This window comes from Odontomachus brunneus, unplaced genomic scaffold (genome assembly GCF_010583005.1).
Source record: "Odontomachus brunneus isolate Ranch 3 - 2012 unplaced genomic scaffold, Obru_v1 Obru_scaffold_035, whole genome shotgun sequence".
NCBI classification, from domain to species: domain Eukaryota; kingdom Metazoa; phylum Arthropoda; class Insecta; order Hymenoptera; family Formicidae; genus Odontomachus; species Odontomachus brunneus.
This window is the reverse complement of record NW_022639485.1, coordinates 1721806-1748093: the sequence shown is the minus strand read 5'-3', so window position 1 is coordinate 1748093 and position 26288 is coordinate 1721806. Positions and strand designations below refer to the sequence as shown.

The 26288-nt window shown below is 40.4% G+C and overlaps 1 protein-coding gene across 14 annotated transcripts in view; it reads right to left on the bottom strand.

The window, feature by feature from the left end:
* The window catches only part of LOC116843773 (phosphatase and actin regulator 1), a 514963-nt gene that overhangs the window by 419545 nt on the left and 69130 nt on the right, over positions 1-26288 (bottom strand). Inside the window, exons 1-2 of one of the 14 annotated variants that reach the window (XM_032814522.1) lie at positions 17560-19759; positions 13024-14246 (exon numbers count right to left, since the gene is read on the bottom strand). The exons of 5 other annotated variants lie outside the window; for them this stretch is intronic. In XM_032814522.1, coding sequence (XP_032670413.1) covers positions 13024-13336 — 313 coding nt within the window. In that variant the 5' untranslated portion in view covers positions 13337-14246; positions 17560-19759. Of the gene's footprint in view, positions 1-13023; positions 19762-26288 lie in introns of those variants that run through there. 8 more of the 14 variants (XM_032814521.1, XM_032814523.1, XM_032814524.1 and 5 more) reach the window with 8 other exon arrangements.

The window sequence follows — 26288 nt, the reverse complement described above, 5'->3', positions numbered from 1 at the left end:
TATATATATATATATATATATATATATATATATATATATATATATTTTATATTTTTAATATATATTTTTCAATACACTGAAAACTTGGCGATACATTTGCACCAAAGTCAGATATTGCACTGAAAAGATATTCTTACACAATAAAAAAATGTTCACAATGAAATATGTTCTTGCTGAATTGCTGTTCATTTATCCTAATACGAATTTCAACAAGCAGAAGAATAAAAATTCAAAAAAATCACCATCGTATATGACCCGAGCTTGTTGTTTATGTCCAATAATTTCACCTTGTTGTTGAAAATCGCGAGCGTTCCCGTTTGACGGAAGTCGGCCGGATTAAACGAGGCCGCGAGCGGTTAGGAAAAGGCGCGATCGCGAATCTCGCTTGCACGTGCTTTCCGCCATGGAAAAGCTTCACCGCCTGTACAAACGCGCGAAATTAGATGGTGAATCTTGCATGAGTCACGTTTTGTTCTTTGCCAGCGCAACGCTGGACCGCTTTGGCGCGGCGAGCGCCGACGTGCTTCGCACAAGAAGGAAGGAAGGAAGGACGAAAAAAACGACGTTGCGAGATTCAATAATTAATTAGCGAAGAAACGCACGTCTAACTAGGATTCGGCAACCTTAAGCCGACGTTAATGTATGCGCTCACCGCGAATTTCTAAATAATGATACACACACATACGCGCGCGCGTACACGAGACTCGCCGAAAGTATTCTTCTTTCTCTTCTTCTTTCTACTTTTAAACTCCTCAGTTTCGCATTTGCGTCGGAAAGCATTTCAGTGTTGACGCTTTTATTTATGTATGCAATAAAAAATTTCTAATACTCTCTCTCTCTCTGTCTCTCTCTCTCTCTCTCTCGTTCCTTCTTTCTTTTTCTTTTTGGTCATCTCTTCCTTGATGATGTTTATTTCACCTCTTTTACGTCGTTAACGAAGAAGCACAAATTATTAATAATAGCGCGTCTTATTAAAAAAAAGATTGGAGGAGAGATAAAAATCGAGAATAAAGAATTTCGTTCTCTCAAGACGCTGCTGAGCGATTTAATAAAATGGATGAAAATACTCCGTGAGAAAACAAGTGGTCTGCTCTTTTCAGTGCTGCACTGCTGCACTGGTGCAATAAGTTAAAGTGAAACAGATATATTTTTGTCTCACTTTAACTTATTGCAGCAGTGCAGCTGAAAAGAACAGACCAGAGGCCAGATAGGTGCCCGAATAGCTGCCACTACCACGGAATAATTAAGTAAGCATTCTGCCTGTCACGCACAGCTCACGGATCAAATGGGAAAGTCACGCGCTTGCCTCGCCTACGCTCAAGGAAAATTACACACCGATGCCGTAAGAAAGAGACTAGTATGTACTTTTGCGTGACGTACATACCGACCGGTCGTTTAGATGAGTCTTATTACCAAATGATCCCGTGATAGAGAGAGAGAGAGAGGGCTGTCTGATAGAGTTACGTAAAAATCATTATCTGGATAAGTAAACGTCAACCGCGAGAGACATAATAAATTTCTGAGTAAACGAAGAGATACATTCGCATAAAATAGTGTTTCTAATTACATAACAAACGACGATTCGCGGAATACAATTCGCAGCCGTCAGTCGATGCAATTAGACGCGAAGAAGAATCGTTGCATTGGAAGAATACTGCAGCAAATTTGCAACAAGATTCTTTTAATCTTGGGTTATACAAAACGAGATAAATCGGAATTATTACATATATATTTGTTTCAAAGCGTTATAGACATTAAACTATTTTATTACAAAATTATTGCAATTACTTGAATATCTTTTTTATATTGTATATTCTGTAGATCAACGGCTTATTACTTAAGTAGCAACTTGCTACTCAAATGACAATTTGTGCTACAATTTCAGTGCAGTTCAGCTTTGCGAAAAAAACATTGTAAGAAAAAGTATAACTTTAATGTAATTTTTGCTACGATATTTTCCCCGTGTTTACGATCAAAGCTTACGTGGAAAACGATGGAGCTAAAAATATATTTTAGAGAGCGACCTAAATCTTTCACGAGGAGTGCGATTGACCGATGTCATGATTAAGATTTAACGGTGGAACCTTTCTTCGAGGCGCCTTCAAGACGCCGCGAAGATAGACTTTTATGGTTATCACGACGTGAGATGATCGATGATGGAAACTTTATAATTCTCTTAATTACATTTATGAAACAAATATATTGTACTGAACTGATTGTCAAATTTATTTCGCACGTTCATGTAAATTTTTTACTACACTGATGCAGCAACGAATTTATAAAGGTTACATCTAGATTTTCATATTACATGTCACATGGCATATTTTTCTGAGAAAGAACAAATTTTGATCATTTCTTTCTTATTTTTTTTTTTCATTTTTATTTCGTCACCGTATCAGTCATTACTTGAAACTTGCCTCATGTGAGATACTCAGATTTGAATGTGGAGTTAAACCTAATGCCTACGGAGCGTGATTTGAACTTGTTTTTCTTGCAAGAAGCCATGCATGCCGCTAAGTTCGTTCTATAACGAGAAATTTGACTCTCGATGTGCTCTATTGAGCTTGACGATTAATTTTTTCATATAGATTTGGTGTTATTTTCCAAACGTGTTACTAAGATTCCAATACGATTCATCCGATCAGACTGAATCTTAGTTGACACATAGTTAACATATTGACTCAGTCACATAATTACACTATGCTATTTGACAATTCCTGCCAACCATTAATTACGGGCCAATTTTACCTCATCTACCCATATGCTGTTTCAACAAATTTATGAATTAAAACTGCATTTATTATCAGAAACAATACATCATACATTTGCAAAAAACTTCAGTCTAGCTAGTAACTAGCATCGCTTAATTTTATTCAGTCACAATGGAGAATATTGATAGAAAACTTCGGGAGGGTTGAAAATTTACTTTGCTATTACCAAATAAATTTTTTTCTATTTTTTAACTGTAATATTATTCCAATTTCAATGAAACTCAAGGAAAAGTATTTATGTTCTGAAAGGACTATTTCACGATTTTGTATCCACTATTCCTATCAAAATAAATACTACAAAAAAACACATAAGCAATGTACCTCTGGGGCCATATAGCCTCATCTATTCCTTATCTATATCTGTCTATCTGGGTAGGCGCATTGCATACATCGAATTATCGAACTCCAGGCTCTCTAGGTCCCCGTCAATCGCCGGAGAACTCGTCTTTCTTTCTCCCTCCCTCTCTCTCTCTCTCTCTCTCTCTCTCTCTCTCTCTCTTTCATCACGAAGTTACGTCGCTCGTTCTTACATATCCGCGAACCGGTCGTCCCGTCGTCGTCAACCAACCAACTAACCAAACCGACCGACCGACCGACCGACCGACCAACCGACCGAGAGCGGCTCTCCAACTCAATGAATGATTTCCGCGCGACGTTGCCATGCTACGTCTGCATTCTGCACCCATTACTGCATCGCTCGTTCGCTATCGCGCCTTTTTCCCTCTCGTTCGCCCAAGCGTAGACGATCACACAGGCGTTGCGTAACGCGCCCGGCATGTTTATCGTTTAGTAGCGCACTAACGAAGCGGCCTTATTATGATATAGTATACTAAAGACCGGTCTCTCTCGCCGACATCAATTTACTCGAGCCGCCGTCACCCTGCTCGACTCGTTACCGATCTCTTTTCGAACTGTAACACCGATGTCGCGATAGGGACGCGAAGAGGAAGAGGATTACGACGCCGTGTGTATACCGCAATCACCGACAGGTAATTCTGTGCGGAAGCGCGCGATGGAAATTAATTAATTCGTTTAAATTAATTAATGCGATTAATTAATTAGATTCGCGATAATTGAATCCCAATCGCAGAGCAACATTGAGCAAGCGCGGATTACAATGAACACATGCGATATTTGCCGGTAATTTTCCCCGCAAGCGATAGAAACGGAGAGAGACTGTGTGTGTGCGTGTGCGTGTGAGAAAGAGAGAGAGAGAGAGAGAGAGATGCAGACGCAAACAATATTTTGAAGTCGACTTTCCTCCATAAGGTATACATAGTTAGCGTGCCGAGTGTACGGGAAGAATGATTGATCATCGCAGCGACGTTGCGCACGTGATCCAGCTACAACGCGGCATAGGCGCGGCCGGCGATACTCCGTTGCGACGCGCCTCGAGGAAATTCCCGACGGACAAGCAAAAAAGGTGAAAGGGCCCCGTAGCGCGTGCCTTACGTGCCGGAAAGAGCGCGCGCAAGTAAATCCGCTCGGATGGCAAGATAAATGGGTCAGAATTCTGAAGGGATCAGAGCTGGCCCTAACAATGAGTTACATAAGGAGAATCTTATGGCGACTGCAAGAAAGGGGAAGGAAGCTTGCAGCACGGAACGTGCTTCTTATTCTTCCCAACGTGCGCCTACCGAGAAGAATTGTGCGGACGGGGGCTTTCGCGCAAAGTAAATTTCCGCAAATTAATCCATTTGCGCCAGCAGGAGATTTTAAACGTATGCCCAAGTCATTGCGCTTTTTTCTGTAGATCGACGTCAAGTACAAATGAAAAAAGACTTGATTTTTATAATTCGATCCATCTTCGGTAAGAAATCGCGATTTGGGAAACCTTTTCGTGAACATACAGTCGTTTGTTCCAAGACAGCGACAGTTTTTTGGACAAGTTCATTAACATACGAATTTATCGAGACTATGCTTGAATCTCTAGAGCAGGAGCTTGAATATTGAGAGCTCCAATTTTTAAATGAGGTACAGAAACAATCTATGAGCAAAAGTCTAAATATCATCATATTGTATAAAATTATCCAAAAAAGTATCACAATCTCTATGCAAACGGCTATGTGGCACGTGTACTCCAATGGCTAGGCGAAATAAACGGATATATTCGCTTCCGATGTATATAGATTAAAAGTGTATTGCCCAAATTTCAAAAATAATGAAAAAATGTCGAAGAAATTTAGTATTAATCTATATAAACTATTTAAAAATAATATCATAAACAGTTTGACACTGATTCAGAGTCTGAATCAAAAGTTATTCTACTTTGTAAATTCAACAAACATGATAACATGAAACGACGTTTTAATAACGGATTAATGACGTTTCTAACGTCAATAATAAATCACTAATATGTCATTTAATGCCATCCTACTAGGGAATTTTATTTTAATCTTTTAAACCGTTGTTGTGTGAAAATATGACGCTATTATGTTTAATAATAGAAAAGATAATTAAAAAATAATGACGGAAAACTCAATTTTTGCATACATATACTTCAAGTATTTAAAATGTGTGCAAAATTTTATTATGGTTCAAATAAAGAAATCTAAAATTCAGAAATAACATAAGATAAAATTAACTATAACAATGTGATGTCAAAGTAAAAATATATTGTCATTCAGCTATGTACATACCACAAGTTTTTGTGGAAAATAAAAATATTATTAATATCACTTTTAATTTATAGTTACTTTTTGCAAGGACCATATGGGCAATATATTCTTAATCGTGCCATAAGTTATCACTATCTTTTCAGAGTTAAGACTTTCAGAGAGAGGAAGAGAAAGAATACGAGTAAAAACTACATTTTAGAGTTAATTTGAACAACAAAATATAAGCTAATATATAATACTATAAATGCTTGACGAAGTTATTGAAAGATTTCTATCTCCATGAATTAGTTTGTACATTATATCCAATTATCTTGTTATTTTGCATAAAGAACTAGGACCAATAAACGCCAATGCGAAATTTAAACTTTAAATTTCAGGAGAATAATGAAGTTATTTCCATTTTTATATCCTTCTTTTTAGAGTATAACCGAGTTATACGAAAGAAACTGAAACGAATGAGATCACTTTGGAGTGTATCCTTCGCGTATTGTATGTCGGGATATTCGCACGTCATTACGCCACCTCGCACGCTCAGCTTCCGTTCGCGTAACATAGTCGCAGCGGACGCGCCGCTTTCCGACAGACCGATAATCGTATCACCGCCGAGCGATGATTAATCACGCACCGACACGAAACGATCGCGAAACCTTATCTCCCTTATCGATTAATTGCCCGTTCTAATGAAGGAGCGGACGGGAAGAGAGGAGGTGGGGAGGAGGCGGCCAATATCAATTTCAATGCCGCGCGATAATACTCGATCCGACACTTCCGGAAGTGCATTTCTTATCGGCCACGGCGCGTAAGGGATACTTATTGCGGATTGAGATATTGTGAGAGAGCCTTGGCGGAGATTTATTGCGGTTAGTTTCCTGCGCCGAGGTACTGCGGCGCGCAAATACGAACTAATGACAGCGCAGTCGTTTAACACAGTATAACTCGCATGTCAGCGGATAGTCTTTCCTGTACGATACGATACTTTCTGCCGGATGCGCGCACGCGCACGACTCTCGGCGCGTATTACGACAATATATTCTTTTTTTCGCGTGCCCACCGGAATTACTCGTGCGTGTTACTCACGTTACTCGCTTTCGCAAGCCACAAGTGTCGACTGCGAAACACGGTCCAAGCACGCCGGCTCGCCGTATAGAGCCGTATAGAGCCACGCGCGATCTCCGCCTACCAAGGCAGACGACTTTCATGATTACACTGGGAAAGAGAAAGGGTTAGTCCAACTAGAATTATAGTTATTTTTGGCCCCAATCATATTTTTCTAGTCAAATGATAGTTGTGATATGCACACAAGGTTATTGCCACTAACATTGTAGTAGAATTTCATTTAAAAGAATGGTTTTCTAATTCATAGTAATTATTTCTCTTATAGTTACAAATATCAAATATTTTTTTCTCAGAGAATCAATGATGGAAATTGCTACGAATATCTTTTAATTATATTCATGAAACAAACTGCATGTCGAATTAATCATTAAATTTGCATCATATAACGATATAAATTTTTAGATATATTGATACGACGATAAATTTTTATATATATTCATACGACGATAAATTTACTATAAATTATACTCGAATTTTCATGTTCCATTTCACATGACATTATTGTTTCAAGCAAATCATTCTTTTCGTATTTCTTGAGTATCTCTATTTCGTCGTTCTATGTGATAAACATACACAGAGTAACAATTGGAGTCCACTTAAAACTAATATACTCGAATTGACAATCATTGTTTCATGTATAAGCAACAATATATAATTTTGTTAGAAGAATTTTTGAATTTCAACAATGTTATAATTTTATTTTTGAGTGTTTGAAACATCATATTATCAATTAAATATTTTGTGCTTCCCATTTATGAGAATTATTTTTGAATAATAAAGGTATACCTTTCTTGGTTGAATCATACAAAATCACACATGCAAGGAACTTATCTTCGTTTAACATCTTCGTTTAATTTGTGCAACCTCATTGTAAGATTTACATGTCAAAAATAAAGATATTTTCAAAGCAAGAATGTTCTCTTTCCTGCGTACACTGGGAGAAAAATATCTGAAGAATAATAAATATTTATTTGGTATAAGTACGCACTAATATCATATTTACTTAAATCTAGATCCCTTTACTTAAGTAGAGTAAATAATTGCTTTCACGAGAAGCTAAAATTCTCTTAAGACTTTAAGAAAATATGTACTTTCTTACTTGAGAAATATTTTATGTTAATATAAGCAAATATGTTATTAGCGTCAACCGAATAAATATTTACTGTTTCTTAGAGATGTTTTTTTTTCTTTCAGTGTGTATAAAGAGCGCTGCACGAACCACTTATAATAAGGGATGCAATCTTTACATATTGACTAGTAAAGTTGCTACCCAATTTACATACATCTATACGGGATAGGTTTTCAGAGAATAGGTTTTACCCATCCCCCTCCCCCCATTCTTTCTCCCTTTCTCACTCTTTCTCGTTCTCTCTTTAGTTATCTTTCCCGAGTTTCCCAAAGGACCACGGATAAAACGCCATTTCCACGGGACGATAAAGGGCCGCCTATTCGCACGCACGCACGAGGAAGAGGAGAAAGAGAAGAGAATGCGACTACCGGCGCCATGCGGCACCGCCTGCCTTTGTCCCTTTTTTTCGCACAACGACCGACGACCTCACGAGATACCAACGCGCGATAACGGGAGTCCCGGCAGGCTCGGGGGGACGGGAAAGTGCAGAGAGTGAGCGGGAAATTCTCGCGTACGCGGAATATTCCTCGGTTGTGCAACACCGATACCATCGACCCTCCAAGTATCGACCCTTTTCTCCTGGGACAACCTGTAAGCAGTAGTCACAGCGCATCGCACTCACTCACGCATGCACGCACGCACGTAAGCCACGCACGAGTTTGTTTACAAGCCGTGGCACTCGCTACCGGAGTTCCTTGACTCGGAATTGAAGCGAAGCACGACAAGGACGAAAGAGAGAGAGAGAGAGAGAGAGGGGTTTCCTCTACCTTACGTTTGCACACGTCATGCGACATGAATTTCTATGTTCACGTTTCTTTCTTCGCCCCTTAGATAGACACATGCACGTGAATTTGGCAGGTACTTTATATCAGTCGATTCGCAAAGTTTGCTTTCCTTATAAGTGGTCCATATAGTACTCATATATCCGTCATATAAATTATTATAAAAGTGTAGCGAAAGGAAAGCACGAATAAATGATTAATATTTGCACAAAACATATCATGCAAAATGTAATACAAAAATCTGAATTTAACTTCCGGTAAATTTGTTGCCTCGCGCTTCCATGGAACAAAAATTTACTAACAAGTAAATTTATCCAAAGAACCGAAAAGTTACACTCTTTCTAATTTGGCACAAGTATAGAAGTACAAAAAATATTTAGGTCATATTTTTTCATTTTGATCCATTTTGAGTTTTGCAAGCAGTTTATAGCTTTTTCATGTTTTCACTCCTATCATCAACAAATGCAACAAAAATGCATAAGAAATAAAATTGAATACAAGACAGGCGTTTTTGGTTTACTGATTATGAATATGAGATCAAATCTGTAAAATTATTTGTATAAATAATAAAATATTTAAACAAAACATGTAAAAAGTTAAAAAAAATTATTTTACAAATAATTTCTCGGTTTGGCCGAGATTCGAACCATTTTTGACTAATTTAGCACAGATTTGAAATATTTCAGTTGGAATCTCAGCTAAAGAAATTTAGAATAGTTCTTGTCTCAGTTATACCGATTTTGTTAAAATTATTTAACTATATCTTGTATTCAATTTTATTTCTTATGCATTTTCGTTGCATTTGATGATAGGAGAGAGAACATTAAGAAGCTATAAACTGACCGTGAAACTCAAAATGGAGCAAAATAAAAAAAATATGACCTAAATATTCTTTGTACTATTACATTTGTACCAAATTAGAAAGAAATAAGAATGTATCTTTCGGGTAAGTTTACTTGTAAGAATTATACTCAAACTTGCATCTATTACATTCAGTATTGCGTTGCAAAACTTTGCTGTTAAATTTAACATATTCTTTACGTGTTCCAATTGTTACACTCGAATTTTCGTTTTAGTTCAACGCAAGGCACATATGTTAACGAATAATAAAATGTTGGTTAACTAAAAGTCATTCAAGTAACACTCAAGTAAAATAATAATAAAATGACAAAGTAACACAAAATTGTTCACAGTGCACGAATATCCTAGCAACTATCAACATTGCAGTATTTTATGTATAGAATTGTAAAAAGAAAAACTACTTGACAATTTATTTGTGACATATGAGACTCTTTCCACATGGAAATAAACTTTACGTCCCACAAATAAATCTTCAAAGTGTTTCTCCTCAATGTGTCTGGGTATGTCTACCGTGATGACGTGACCCTTCATCGTGTCGATTGCCTCGATTCACCTGGTCCGACTGTTCGCGTCGACTAGGAGGCGACTGGGACCACGCAACAATTGCTGCACGTTGACGGGGCGCACGGCCGACCGGTCGTCGATTCTCGGCCGGCTGAAAACCTGAACGTCGACGCGGCGCGTGGCTCGTAAATCACGAAACGTCGGCGACGGAAACGAATCGCCGGCAATTATCGTGCGAATAATCGAAACGTAGTAGCCGCGGCGCGCTTCATCACCTGTCAACCCTTTTGGCGCCGCGGAACGAACGAGGGCGACCGCGTCTCCATCGGGGTTTTGCATGCGCGAGGAAGTGCTCCCCGGTTGACCGGTCGGGCCATTTGCGCGAAATTGACGCAGGTACCGAGGCGATGACGACGAAACTTCTTCCACGCTCGAGTAGAAATCGATCGAGCGGCGTGAGCCGCTGAAGTACGCTTTGAAGTTTATTGGAAAGAGCGGCCGTCAAGTGCGGTGAGTTTTATGTTAAGCTTAAGTTTGCCCTGCCGTTGGTGAAACGCGTTACACCGACTCGAGATCGAGTGTATTTTGCAAGTATGATAAGAAACTGAGGCACTATCAGACTCCCTAATCGAACGTTGTTCAACAAAAATCGAAGGAGATCAAAAAGCGAGAGAATATAAAATTGCTATGCACTTGAAAACGCGGGAACACAAAATTTGTACGCAATTGGAAACGAGAGTACAAAATTGCTACGATTGGAAACGAGAGAATATACACGGAAAAAAGCCTGAAAAAAGCCGATAAAGACTGAGAAAGATCGAAAAAGACCGAGAAAAACCGAAAAGGACGCAGAGGAACCGAAGAAAACCGAAAGAAACCGACAATCTCTAATCGAAATTTTGGCTCTATGTTAAACCTTGAATTTTACTACGCAATAGGAGCTAAGTTAGCAAAGTAGGTTTAATTCTAATGATACTCTCTTAGAGTGAATCAGTGAATAGTCACTGATATCAGTTATAAGTATAGCACTGAGCAGTTTCAGTGCTGTACTTATAGCTGCAAATCAGTGTATATACTGCAGTGTATTTACTACTTTCAATGTTTCACTGATTTTCTTTAAGAAAGTATAATTCTAATGATATTCCTACTTTGACTCTGATGATGTCGGAAATTTCCCTTTTCACTTTTTTTAGCGTCAAAATAGGTTACATTATAGGCTTCAAAATAAGCTTCAAGATGTTGAATGAAATAGTTGAATAAAATAGAGGTTGAAAGCAGAATCAAAATTTCTAATGATCCAACTCGGAATGACCAAAAAAGGTCGAGGAAAACCGAAAAAGATTGAGAAAAACCGGAAAAAAAGTCGAATAAGCTCGAGAAAGACAGAGGAATCGAAAAAGACGATTGGAATTATGTCCAATAGCACAAAACACGCCGCTCTCACGGCACTGTCGTAGATAGATGAAAGCGCTATGTGATAGAATACCAGGGAACCGGATCGATCGAGGAGAATACCTTGTTCGATTGTCCGCGTTCGGTCCGTCCAGACGGATACGCGAAATAAGCGACACAATGGATACGCTCGCATTCGTCCACCTACACCGATCTATTTCTCTACTTCGTTATTATCATCATTCCACGACGACTCGTGTCAAACGTGAAAATTGCTAAATCTCGTCCGCAATACCTGCGGAGATTTACACAGACCGCTTATTATTATTCCTCGAGACAGTTACCCGAGTCGAAATCTTCGTTCCACGATGCAAATACCTTTACATTTGCAGGAGCAATGGAGAGTCTCAAGATATAACACTGTTATTGTGCTCCATTGATGCTGCAAGTGATTACTTGCATTGTTTTCTGCATGTTGAGATTTAAAGCACCCACTGAGAGCCTTCAGAATGGCTCCACATTAAGAAAAAAATGTTTGGTATTTATACAACTACATTTATATAGAGAAATAATTACCATAAATTATGCTCAAGAAAATATATTTTTTTTTATTAAATTCTACTCTATGATACTATTGAAATTGATAAAGAAAATTATAATAGATAAGATAATTATTGCAAACAAAGATAACTGCTGTGTTTGTCCTCAAGCAACAATAGAGATCTAAATCTCGAAATTTCGTATAGCAACAAAGCCAAAATAAAATAAGACGTCGGCAGATTGAACTTACAGCTCATGGGGAACATTATTAGAAATATAAATCAATACTCGAGAGACCACTTGCAATGGATATATTCTAAATTTCGACTTGGGTATGATTCCTCTCGATCTATTACGTTTTTACAGTCGTGTTCATGTTGTCATCGACAAATTCGATCGTCCGCGCGGAGAGAATGTTACAGTTTCCTTTTCATATAAATTCTTCTAAACTTTATTATATTTCTGTTGCATGAGTAGGCTGTTCAGTGAAGTCTATTATGTTCAATAAATTTTGCTAAGAATACAGCAAATATTTGAATAGCACATTACAATTTCTGAGGTATAAATAAATAAGAGGCTCTCTGTCCTTTTCTTCTTTGAATAAGATATAAATAACACGCATGAAATGAAAGGATAATAAATTACTGTCGACCTGTTTTTCTCGGCTGAAAAATTCTCTACGTTGATTTTTACTGTAAAATTCTCTCCGTGCAATCGACAGCTTCAAACGTCAACCACATTACGCGATCCTGAATTCTGAGTAAGTTCCTAGCCAAATTTGTAGCTGCGAGTTGACATGTATATATCTGATTTTTTATGTAATTTATCGGCTCTGCGTGCGTTATATATATATATATATATATATATATATATATATATATATATTCTTTTGTCAATGAAGAGAGTCAAAAATATGACCGAAACGTTTAATTTATACGTATGTCTCTATTACTTTAATGCTTTAATACTTTAATACTCTATTATTTTAATGCATTACATACTTTAATACTTTAATTATTAAATTATTATAAGCACGAAAATCTTGCTCTTATTGGCTTAATTAACCAGTTTTTGATTCCTGGCCGAAGTCCACGCGCGACGCGGACAGTGAACGCGGAAAATCGCATAAACGCGGAGACCCAGATCGTCGACCACCATTAATACACTGAGAGAAATTATTCGATAAGAAATTAACAAGCAGATATTTTCGATAAATTAATTTTTATCGAACAATTTCCCCCAGTGTGTGCGCGCGTTCTCCCGAAATCATCGAGTCTAATAAAGAGGATCCACAAGAATGTCTGACTCACCAATGACAGTATTCGCGGCGACCTCCTTGGCGGCCGCGGCGGCGGCGGCCGGTCCATGCGCCAAGAAGTCGCTGAGCGATAAGGACGACGCGATGATCTGTCGCTTCTCCTCGAAGTTGAGGTAGTCCAGGCTGTTGCTGCGCTGCGGCGCCGCCACGATCGTCACCGTCTTCGTGGTCGTGTGGTGATGGTGGTGGTGCTGCTGGTGGTGCAAGCCGGCCTCCACGCCGAGGTTACCGGGCTTGTCGTTGCCGGCGTCGTTGCCGCCGCCCGGGCTGGGCACCAGGTAGACGCCGCTCACGCGTATCGACATCGCGTTCGCAGCTCGGTCCTTGAAGCGACCTCGTCTCTTGCGACCCCACGGCCGCAGGATCGCTACGAGCGCCGGCAACGGAGCTACCGGGTGGCCCCTGTCGACGCGCGCATCCCGGTGTGCACCTGCTGCTCCTCGCGGGGTCGGCGGCAGCGGCTCGCGTCGTCGTTCGCCGCTCTTCGTTCGCGGCTCCACGGCTCGACGGTGGGATTCGCGCGGTTCCACGTGCCCGTGCGGGCGTCCGCGACGAGGACGACGGCGGTGATCCTCGCTGACGGCGGCCGGGACGTGCCTTGTCCGCCACGTGGTATCGACGATTGCCGTCTCACACTGCTGGACGAGGAGATCGCATCCGACCGTCGTCTTACTCCGCGACGTTGCTGTTTCTGCCAGCTAGCCGCCGCTGATGTCTCGACCGACTGGTCCCGCGAACGTATCGGGAATCCCGTTCGAGCCGCTCGAGCTTGTTACATGGAGCGAATAGCGCTCTCGTTATCGGCCTCTCGATTACTCAACAGTCGTGCGCGTACGCTGACGTTGCGCGGCTTATCGTTGGCGCGTTCCGCGCGGAGGTATCTTCTCGGTTCTTTTGTCACAAACACAGGCAGACAGAAAGAGAAAGAGAGAGAGAGAGAGAGAGAGAGAGAGAGGAAGAGAGACAGAGAGATTAGATTACTACGTTGAGGCTGTTATGGCACTGTGACAGTACTTCGGAACCGGCTCAGGTAGAACACAACGGCGTACGAAATGCAGTCGAGTTCGAGCCGCGATTGGCTTCGCCACGGGATGTCACTGATTATTTACAACGGAATTCCCGATCACTGGCACACCACGGGAATTTACTCGCACGGACGAGAACCGTGAGAGAGCGACTGACTGACTGACTGACGACTGGAGGAGAGTCGCGTCCCTGCGCATCGGGGAACGAGGAAAAGTTAACTACTTGGCCACTGCCCGACCGTCATGAATGACGCGCATTGTGTTTGCTCGTGGTCGCCCGAGACGACTAAACAACGCACGCCGCACGGCTCTCTTTCGTAAACACGGCAAGAAGTACCACGCGAAATACTTTTTCGTTTGCACGCGGCGAAGATGATTATGAAGCCGAACTTCGAATCGACATTGGTCGGCACAGGTCGGCCGGAAATTTAATATCGCTTTTCGACAATATTCGCCAACAATAAATATTATTGATTAATATGTTTCATTAATAATCTAGGTGCGCGCGTGCGCGCGTGTGTGTGTGATGAGAGAGAAAGAGCTGCGTTCACAGATGATTCTAATGAAATTTGTTGCTTAACACACAAACTGTACACAGAAAAATATCATTCTATTACTAGTAATAAGTGATTACTCGGTTTGCATACCTTCTATTAAGTAATGGCTACCTTTAATACAGGGTTGGCAAAATTCCACATTTGAACGAAGTCCACATGTCAATAATAAAATCTGATATTTTCCGGGAAAAACAGGTAAAAACTGATCTTTTTCTATTAAAAATGGTAAAGATAATAGTTAATGATATTTTCTCAAGCAGAGGCTGAATCCTTTGCAAAATTCTGGCTTTTTTTAAAAAGTCAGAAATGCAAAGATGAGAATGTGATGGAAAGCATTAAGTAAAAATGATTATCTTCGACAACGAATAATTTCTTGATCATGGTTTTAAAATATATTCATTTCTTATTCTGGAAAGCTCACTGTCACTTGCCCAGAAGAAGAATTGATTCTCTTCATGAGAACATCGCAAAACTTTATCAAAGAAAAAATTGATTCGATTCTAGCAAGCAAACCGAATTTCTCTTAATTTAATATATTCTTGATTAACATCCTAAACCCACTGGGAATGTATTCTGAGTGAATTTGATGTTTGTGATAGACTTGTGATAGATTTGCGGATGTATGAACTTATAAAATATTTTTGATAAGCAACGTTTGCTCGAATGCAACATGTATTTTTCTATGTGTACCGACGACTAGTGACTTATTTTCCCCAGAACGGCCCAAATAACAGAGTTTTGTGACAAAATATCACTTGTTCTTCTTAATTTTATTCTCAACGCGTCAATTAAAAATACAAAATGCACCGTTTCAGATCTGACTAGTTTCCGTCCCTTGTCATTTTGACTGCTTTGGTGGTTTCGCTGTTAAACATGTAGCACAATTCGAGCGGCGAGAAGTGCACTAGCAAGTGCGATAAAAAATTTAGATTAATCTCGTGGGTGTAATCGTCGCGCCTAATATGATGCAAATTTTACTTTTACGAATTGATCGAGGCGGAAGGCACTTCCTTCTCTCTTCGGGCGTTCGCCGAGCCAATGCCGAGTTTGTACCTCGCTCGAGAATTTTATGAGATGCAGACCAAGGCCGGAGAAAATTTCTCGCGTGTGACTCGACGGAATCGTGGGCTTCCCCCGGCGTGGGTGAGCGTGATCAGTCGGTAGATCGGGTGTGTTTCGCTTTTTCGCTTCGCGATATGAAAGCCTAAAAGCTAAATCGATATTTAATTACCTTGGCGGCCGACGATTTACGGCCGCAGTTATAAACGAGAAAATCATTTCAGAGGATAGACCGAGCGGGCGCGGCGATGAGAACGCGTCGATGAGGCGGCACAATAACTTCATTCACGGCGTGGGTGTAAAACCGAGGACCGATTTCTCAGAGACGTCGCTACCGCGTGCTCCACGGTGGAAGTAAAAGTGAGACGCCGGCTGGACGTGAAGCTTTTCGTCCCGGAAATACAGATCGTTGCACAATACGTTGATTCAACCTCTTCAAGGATTGAACTCTGAGGCCTGGTCTACAATAAATGGAGTAAGCTTGGTGTAAGAAGTAAGGCCCGGTTGTGTTTCAACTTCTTGGTAAGTAAACTGATAGTTAAATTATATATCTGTGTTTGTCTAAGTTGAAGGAAAAGCAAAAATAGACTTAGATTTAATTATCAGTTAACTTACCAGGAAGTTGGAACGGTCAACCTTAAAAGTAAAAAATAAAAATATTTTATTTCGTTTACGCCTATATTCTAACTCTCTTATGCTGAAAGTACTGCCGGAAGTTAAAGAAACACTTCTGATGTAAGAAAGTTAAAATACAGGCAAGTATATAAACAAAATAAATTTTTATTTCTTACTTCTCATACCAAGCTTACTCTATATATTGTAGATAAGCCTGACACGCACACGCACACAGAAACATGTGTTACGCTACGGTTTCAACACCTTCTCTTCAGATTTCAGAACGCAGTCGACGATCCAATGATTTATTATTTGAAACTCGTCCCCAGTGAGACAATTAAATCGCTCTATTGCAGATATAAATATAACATATAATATAATTCAACTAAAGAGCTTAGATGTGATTCTGTATAAAAGATTGAGTATCTCTCACGTGGTCTCAAGTTTCAGGTGAGATCATTATTAACACGGATCTTAATTTCTGAAAATTATTCAAGAACAGGTTCTCCCATTGGACCATCTGCTAAATTCTGAAATATATTGAAAAAGAAACGAGTACTAACCTATTAAGTTTGGATACGTTCAATCGTTCTTTCTTGATTTACACAGTGTCGACAAATGTGCAACGAACAGTGCTATGAATAATTCACCGCAAAGTGTCCCACGAGCAAAAGAGAGATATCATCGCGTGCTTAACAGATGTCACGTCACTTTGGAATTAAATAACTTTCTTCTGATTGTAATCAATTTGTGCCCGAAGAGGTACACAGTGTCGCCTCTCGCGAACGCCTCTCTCACGAGCCGTTGCGTTGAATGAATTTCACCACGCCCCGGCGCCAATTTAGAAAATTAACGTCGCCCGAAATAAGCCAGCCCGCGATAAGGCAAACCACCCGCGTGCTCGTGTGTGCGGCGAGTAAATTTCGTAATTGCGTCTCGCGACAGTCAACGGAGAGCGAGCGATCCAACGAATCCCGGGATCTGGAGCACGGGAGCAACGTGGAAAGGAGCGTCCATTCACGGGCCGATCAACCGGCTGACTAACCTCCAAGGACAAACTTCCAAGGACAAACACCGTCGACGGCACGAGAGGTAATCAGACGACACACGCGTGAAATTTCCTTCGCCTCGCGCCCTTTCTTTTTTCTCTCTCTCTCTCTCTCTCTCCTTCACATCACACATACGCGCGCGCGCACATGACACGAGCACACGTTCGAACAGGTACGCGCCGAAAAGGGACGCGGAAGTGCACGAACCCGGACGATGACGTACGTACTCAACGACGACGACGTCGACGACGACGACGACGACTCGGGCAGTGGAGGGCTCGTTTTCTCGGCAGGATTCGGGAAGAAGCGTCGAGGCACGGCGCGAGGCCCGGACGTTATATCACAGCAGGCGTCGGCTCTCCTCCGCCGCTTCCACGGGACACCTGTGCGCCACAGGCCGAGGAGCGCAGGTGAGAGGAGAGCGAGACGGCGATAGAGAGGACGCGACGATCGTAAACACAGGCAGCGGCGCGTAGTATTCCGCGTAGCCGACGTATAGTCGGCTAGGTGGACAGGCAGATAGGTTACTCACGGCACGGAGAAGAGGAAGATAGTCGGAGCACTAACGGCGGACAGAGTCACGCGGATGGAGAGGAGCTGAGGGAAGAGACACGGCGGGAAGAGAGATGGCGACGGAGGGCACGAGAGAGATTCCAGCGATCTTCGTCGGCGACGACGCCGACGTCGGCGTACACTGACACGCGCACACACACTCACTCTCACGCACTGACACACGCGTAGTAGAGAAATACGCGTTGCGCGCGCGACACAAACTCCAACACGGACGCCGCACCGTTGCTGCTTCTCCTTCCCCTCGCTCGCGACAGACGGAGAGAAAGAGGGAAAGAGAGGCGGAGGAAGAGGAGAGACAGAGAGAAAGAGGAAGAGAGAAGGATCGTCCGGCGACGGAGGAGCGGCGTCGATGACACGACGAGAGAGGATCGTCGCACGGCTCGGGACGGATTCTCGAGAACGGAATTAATTACGAAAGCGCGCGCGGACTGGCGACGTGCGGAACAACAAACGGCGCACGGCCGAGAGAGACGGGGACGGTCACGATGACGGCGACGACCACCACGCCACGAAACACACACCGAGCGAGGCTCGCGAATACTGAGGGCGGCCATGCGACCGCAGCGCCGCGACGCGCCCGAAGCGGATGCTAGCGAGCACGAGACGGCAGCCGGCTGCCGCGCCACGCCGCGCCGATGTCGGCGGAGGGAGAGGAGCGAGCCGTATGGCACGTTCGCCGTAACTCTCGGCCAATTAACGTGTTGCTCTCGCGCGCGCGAGCATTCCGCCGAGCATTACACACCCGGGGATGCTAACGATCACACAGCCCCGTGGTCCGCGGAAAACTCGTTTTTTCCCCCCACCGAGACGAGCGGTTTATTATGTATATTAAGCCGTGCACAAATGCGCGGTCGCGTTGCACCGCGCACAACAATGCACGAGTGGGGATCGTTAATTGCACGCCGATGCTTGCGGATCATGTCGCTTTTTACGTTTCATTGCGGCTTGCAAGTGAATGCCCCCAAGGAAATGACGAGACAAATGTCGATAACGTAGAGACGATCGTCATCGTATTGTCCTCGTGTTTCTCATACACGTAAATCTAAAACGCGCGCTGCTGTTTTACCATGTGCCGACGGTAAACATAACCGCGCATTTGTCGAAAGCTTTCTGCAAATTTTTCGTGTACTTTTGAGTTTTCACATTGAGTAGCAAAGATACAGAAATTCCTTGAAATTTTCGTCAACGGGGTAAACACACGTGCAGTACGCACAAGCTACACGAAACTTTTGTATCAAGTGTTTACGCCAACTGACAGCTCGACGTAAATTTTATTTTATTTTTTATCGTTTTCGATATTGAGCGATACTCCAATTCATTACTGAACGTACTTTTTTGTATGTAAAAGCATGGACCTGTATGCTGTGCGACCGGTACAATGCAAACTTTGTAGAAAGAAATCAGTATTTTGTCGGTGATCCTCTTAAAGAGATATCATACTTGCAAACTTTACATTATACGATAATGTAATTTACGATACGAAATTTAAAATGTAATAATAAATTTACATGATAATGTAATTATTGTTGCAGCAATGAATTTCTTAAAGTCACAGTCAGTTTTGCATTTTATATGACACTGTTTCGAGCAAATTTTGACCATTTTCTTTTTTTGGATCTTTTTCGTATTTCAGTATTCTGTGTAATATGAATGTCATACACTGAGAAAAAATATCTAAAAAATAAAAAACACTTATTCGGTGGATACTAACATATTTAGTTATAGCAATACAAAATATTTTTTATTTAAGAAAAATTTTTTTAAACCCTTAGCTTTTCGTGAAAGCTCTTTTATAAAATTTTTTTTTAAACTCTCAGGTTTAAACCTTAACTTTTCACGAAAGCAATTGTTTATTCTATTTCAATAAAAAAATTTGAATTTAAGAAGGTATGTTATATATTAGTATCCACCGAATAAATATTTTTTATTTTTTAGGTGTTTTTTTTTTCAGTATATAAACCACTCATAAGGGCTTCTGCAACCTTTACAAATCAAATAATAAAGTTACTGCCAAGTTTACAGACATGTACTTGTCTACTTGGGTAATCTAAGTAGAACGTATTTTCAGAGACGCCGAATGAATGTCTGCCGATTTCCGCGTGCTGTCGCTTAAGCCGTACAAAATTATTTGAGATACAATTCGCGTGAAAACACGTATGCGATTTCTCATTTCCAGCACAGATCGCCGTATGACAGCAGCGATCGATCCGCACGGATTTCCGTCTTGAATCTCCCTCTCTCTTTCTCTTTTATCCGCCTGCATTCAATCATTATGCCGATTGAATAGCGCGTTTGCAGTCTAGTAAAGCTACCTATGACGAATGGCAGGCGAAAGTCTGCCAGATGCCTGCCAGTTTCACGTGTTTTTTTCCTCTTTCTCTTTCTTTTTCTTTCTTTTTTTTTTTTTTTTTTTTTTTATGAATGTGTAGGATGTCACGCATTTTTAGTCTGGGAATAGCGTGCGCGGTGGTTGACGATCGTGGGTAAATACGAGACAGTAACGTTAGTATTTGCGAAACGAAGGAGGATGATGCGGATATAGCACATCCCTCGTAACTCGAGCACGCAAATATGCCAACAATGAGGCTGCAGCTATTTTTTTTACAGAACGATAAATTCGAGTGGCATTATGTAACTCACGTTTGGTGGTTGACGTAGAAACTGACGATCGGCTAAATCGAACGGATTTCTCTCTATCTTGAGACATATATATACATACCTGAAACAGAAAAAGAATAAATTCAATTAGTTTGCTGTAAAGATTCTCTAAAGAGCTATCTTAAGTAACATTCCCAGAAAAGTTCCATAGTAAAATATCAATTAAAACAAATATAAGTAAAATAAAATAGCGGCAATTAATTTTTTTATTGTAGTTACTAAATATCTGGCTGATCTCATTTTAACTGAATTTTGCTTTCGTCAATTCTTTCTTCAGTATGCTTTCTCACCAAAGCTTGATCTACAATGTACTCTTTGCTTCCTGTTTCTTGTTTCCTATCTTTTTCGGATTTGAAACTTGTTTGGATAAAAAAAAGGTAAAGGAAAAGAAACAGGAAACGAAGAGAACATTGTAGATCAAGCTTCATACATCCTATTAGACATTGATAAAAAAAACACGATAATATCAACCGAATATTTTAGTTCCAAATATAAAAATAATATTCTCAGTATGGTGAGTGTTGTAACGAATGCCAGCTGTTGAACGTTTTTCCCTGCTTCCGCCGAAACAACGCGACGATTTTCCAGATAAAAATTTTTCCCACGGGCTCCGTTTCGTTCATCGAGCGTGACATTGCAGCGTTAGTTGGCAGGTCGCAAAGTAGCGAATCGAGATTGCCGCGCGCACGCAAGCTCGAGCGCATTTGTCTCATCTACGGACCCGACCTCTCGCACGTGCGGGCCGAGCTTTATTTCCGAAGGCTGTCGAGTCGCGTTACGAGTATCCAGACGCGATATCCTTCACGACGGTGGGCGGACGCGCCGAGGCGCGAACATTCGAACTGGAAAAGACGGCGGTGCGACGCCCGCCACCACGTGGTATTTCCGAGGCGTCTAGACTCGCTAATTTAAACCGACTCGCGCATCTCCAGCAGCGGCGTTTCGGCCCGGTCTAGCCGCTGTCACAACTAAGGCCTGAAATATGAGAAACATTTCGCGTTTCGCGCATATGTGCGCGCGCGCGCGCGCTTGGAGAACGGAGGAGCGAACAGAGTCGTTCTTGAAGGTCGCCCGTTAGAAAGTATCCGTGTTACGAATGACGTGTGGATGCATTCACACATCGGCAGCGGACAGTATCCTTCGAGTGACTTGCAGTCGACCGGCGAATCTTTGAGTTAGACGATTGATTGATTGTTAGATCGTCATCTTGGAGTTTTTAATACGTCAAAAGAGAGAGAGTCTCTGCGTCGACAGATTAACGAACTTTACCGAGACATCTTTCACTTTTACATTTTATAAAAGTAATTTATAATATATAATTTATATATACTTTATAATTAATTAAATTTTGCTTATATTCAGACAACGCGATTGAAGAATTAAGGATATAAAAATAAAAGATGTCTCCGTACAGTTCAGTTATTAATTAATTAACGAGAAAAAAATCCCTTTTTAGGAGAAGAAAAGGATAATATGCAAAAGAAGGACGAAATATGTACGTATAAATATACAGACGTAATATGATATAAAACAAATAAAAAAAGGAAAAGAAAATAATTAATTAAAAATTAATTCGATCGGGACATTTACAACAGTATTGCGTATTAATCGACCAAAGCTTCCTTTGACTACAACAATCGCAAATCAATAATCAAAATTAATTAATCGTCATACATAAAATTACAAATAATTTTATCGATTGACAAAATTAATTATTAATCAAACTTTGATGTGAATAATTATGCACTGATTAATAATTAAATTCTTTAATCGATAAAATTGTGCGATTTTATATGCGACGATAGATTAATTCTAATTATTGATTTGCTGATATTATTGCTGATTATTTTAGTCATATGAATGTTTAATCATTTAACACACAAAACTGTATTACAATGCGTTTTTATTTATTTTTTTTTTAAAGAAACAATTTCCTGTTGAATTACACAAGTGAATAAATAAAGAAATAGATAAAATAAGTTCGTGTATCTAAAGATACGACTCAATTGTACAACGCTTGACGACGACAACATACCCGGAAAATTAATTATTAACCAAACTCTGATATGACTGATTAATAATTATTAACTGATTAATAATTAATTTCGTCAATTGATAAAATTACCTCTGATTTTACATACGATGATAGATTTGTTCTAATTATTGATTTGCCGATTATTTCACATTAAAAAAAATTTTTTAATCAATGAACGTTCAAAACTGCTCTACAACGTGTTTCTCCTTTAAAAAAAGGAATTTCCCGTCGAATGCATGAGTGAATTAATGAAGAAATAAATAAATAAATGAATTTATGTATCTGTGAAGGGGCACGACTCAATTGTACAATGCTCGGCGACGACAACCTTCCCGGCAAATAAGCGTGCTTTCACTATTAATCCAATTACCACGCGATACAGAGCGCGACTACTCGTAATCAATGCGCAGGGGCGAGTTACGTTCGCATGGGTAATCACAAAGCTCGAGGGCGGTAAAAATTCACGAATTTACATGCAAATGCGATATATCGGGTGAATTCCTCGCGCTTCTTCTCCCGCGTCTCCACATCCGTAATACGACGGCTTTTTGCTCCGTAGCTCCGAAGTACGAGGAGCGCGAAGCGCTTTGTACACGTTTAATCTGCGCATATATTGTTAATGGTATGACCGGCCGGCTTATTTAGAAATTAGTAGTTATTATACACATTAGAGAGACTACGACCGAGCAGGGACATTAATGCATGCATGCGTGGAGGACGGTCCTCTACTGCGACATTATCCGCTTCTTTTCTCGTCGTGTTGTGCAACCGTACGTGCCGCGCGCGTCTCTCTTTCTCTCTCTCTTTAAATCCTGCCGTCGTATTATCATTTCCAAACGAATGATACAGCCTGAGAAATAACATAGCGTCGTGAACGCTGAGCGTTCGCATACATGCGGGCTTAAAAAAGAAAAAGAACTACATGGCCTCAAAAATCGCCGACGTTAAGGGGATGCTGGAGTCGATGACGAACAATGTCGATAACGCAGTGATGATCATCACTAATATAATACAATCACCCTTTTCTTCTCGTATTTCTTGTATATACGGAACTTACGTAAATGTATGTTGCTTTGTTTTACCATATTCAGCTAAAAACCTAACCATATGTAGAAATCTTTCTGCAAACTTTTCCGATATTCTTAAGCTTCTGAATTCAGATACGAAGCAATGTTCTTCAAAAATTTTCTGCTTGGAGCATTTGGTATGTACAAGCTTTTGGATTAGGCAAATATTATGTTGACAGCTTGAGATTTTACATAAAAAAAAGTTTTATCGCATATTGAGCAATGCTCTTATTTATTTTTGCACGTACTTTTATTGTGTAAAAGCACTTGTAATTCTGTACAACGAATACGACGTAAATTTTGCAAAAAATGTCAGTATTCTATCGGTAAAGTTTTCAGCATGCCCTTAGAGGGATGCTATATTTGAAAACATTACCGACAAAATATCAACTTTTTTTACAAAATTTGCGCGTCGTACTAATTGTACAAAATTACAAATACCTTTATTATTTACCGAAAATATGTGTAATAATAAATCAGAGCATTGTTTGATGTGATGAAAAATTTTTTAAAAGAAAACTTTTTAGGAAACTTCAAAATTGACATCTCGAGCGTCATATTTACATTATCTTTTCTGCTGGCATGGTATAACAAAGCAGTATATATTTGTATAAAATCTATATACAAGAAATACAAAAAAGAGCGTGATTGTTTGGTGACAATCGTGTCTACGTTATCGACACTACTGGGGTACGTCGTCTCTTTAAGGGGATTCAAAGGCTAATACTGACTTTTTTCAAAGTTTATGTTGCATTGATCGCACAGAATTACAAATACACCGAGAGCACGTGCAATAATAAATTGGAGTATTGCTCGATAACAAAAACGATAAAAAATTGTAAAATTGATATCTTGAATGTTGATTTCACATATTTATATTATCTTTTCTGCATGATATAACAAAGCAATAAGCATTTTTACAAGATCTATATGTGCAAGACATACGAGAAGGATAGCGTGACGATCGTCTCTACGTTATCGACATTTCTTGAGCTCGTCATCTACTTAAGCGTTCCCTTTAACTAAGGTGACCTTTAACTAAGACGTCCCAATTTTTCACTCTTTGTCCCGAATTTTTTCGAGTGCTATTCGGGATACCGATTTGTCATCATTTTCAATGATTGTCAAATAATTTTCGGATCTTTTTATCCCCCTTCCCCTGCTTCACATATTTATAAAATCTCCCGAATTCAAGGTTAGAAAATCTGCTCACCTTACCTTTAACGAGCTTGTCAGAAGTATTATTATCGGACGTTAGTAGCCGGTCTCGCGGAGAGAAATTCTTTGTTCCCAGAAGATGCTCTAAGAATATATTAGGAAATGCGCGAAGAGCATGTTCGCGACCGGCTCAACAGCCTCTCTCTCCGCCAAAGGAAATGAATGTGATCTCGGAAAGAAGGTCCGTTCGCGATCGCGCTGCGTGCAATCGTTCGGCTTTCTGTCCATTACGTACGTCAGTGGGTCAATACTGCGACGCAAAATGTTGCATTGTACCTCAGTCGAGCGGTCAAAGAACCCTCGGCCGTTTCTTGCCGAGGCCACGATGGCAAAGGTCCGTATCGCAAAGTTAAGCGAGCTATAAACTGTCCCCTGACCCGTCTCATCGATCGCAATAAATTAAGGTCAATCTACATATTCCTGAAAAATAGCAATCTCCCAGCGCAACGACTTTATTACGTCCGGCACCGGTGGCCGGCAAACCGGTACCTCCGCCGGATGCACAGAGAAAGCGAAAGAAAGGGAGGCATACGGGGACAGCTCTTTGTAGAGTTCTTCGGACGTAACGATCCGGTTATTTCGGGAGAGAGACAACAATCTCGACGGGTTCGAGTACCAAAGAAATGAATTCGTTACGTTGTATACTACATCCGTTGCAGGATACGCGAGACGAACTCTTATTTATAGTTCATTGACGGCTGAATTAAAAAAGCGCGACGTGCGCGGAGGACTACTACACGGGCGCAGATGATTTGTACGACGAGCGAGTTGATTTTGGACAGGAGTGCGTACGAAAACAATTCTTCAGAGAGATATATGTGCGGATAATCGATCGACGAGTCCGCAAAATGCAACGGAATTTTGTTTGACTTTTGCTTCTCTGTTTTTCCTCTTTTTTTTTTCTTACAATAATCGATTTCATTCTCGCCATTCTACGTACAAAAGTATCAAGGTCAGGTTAAAGTGAATACTTAACGAGATATTTTATATTTTGTACTGTAAAGTGTCAGAATAAAATAAAAAATATCTCGAAATATCTAGTAGAAATCCAGTCTCCTCGGTTTCCAACCAGATAGCAAATTTGTGTCTAGCATATTAGTCACTCATGTAATGCTCATTTCTCCTAGTGACTAAATAAATAAGTTAACCGGTGGTTAAACAAACGAAATTATAGTTATGAGATGAAAACTCATAAGTAGTTGCTAGTTTTAAGTTCAAGTTAGTTTTATAATTTTATAGAAAAATTGTACTGTAACCGCGGAATAGATCAGCATTCAGTCGTAACTGACTATCCTTTCATTTCATATGAAACTTATATTTTAGGAACTGAAATGTGCTATTAAGAAATTTGCTATATCTTTAGTGAAATTTGTTAAATTTTATTATGTTTATAAAAGAGAG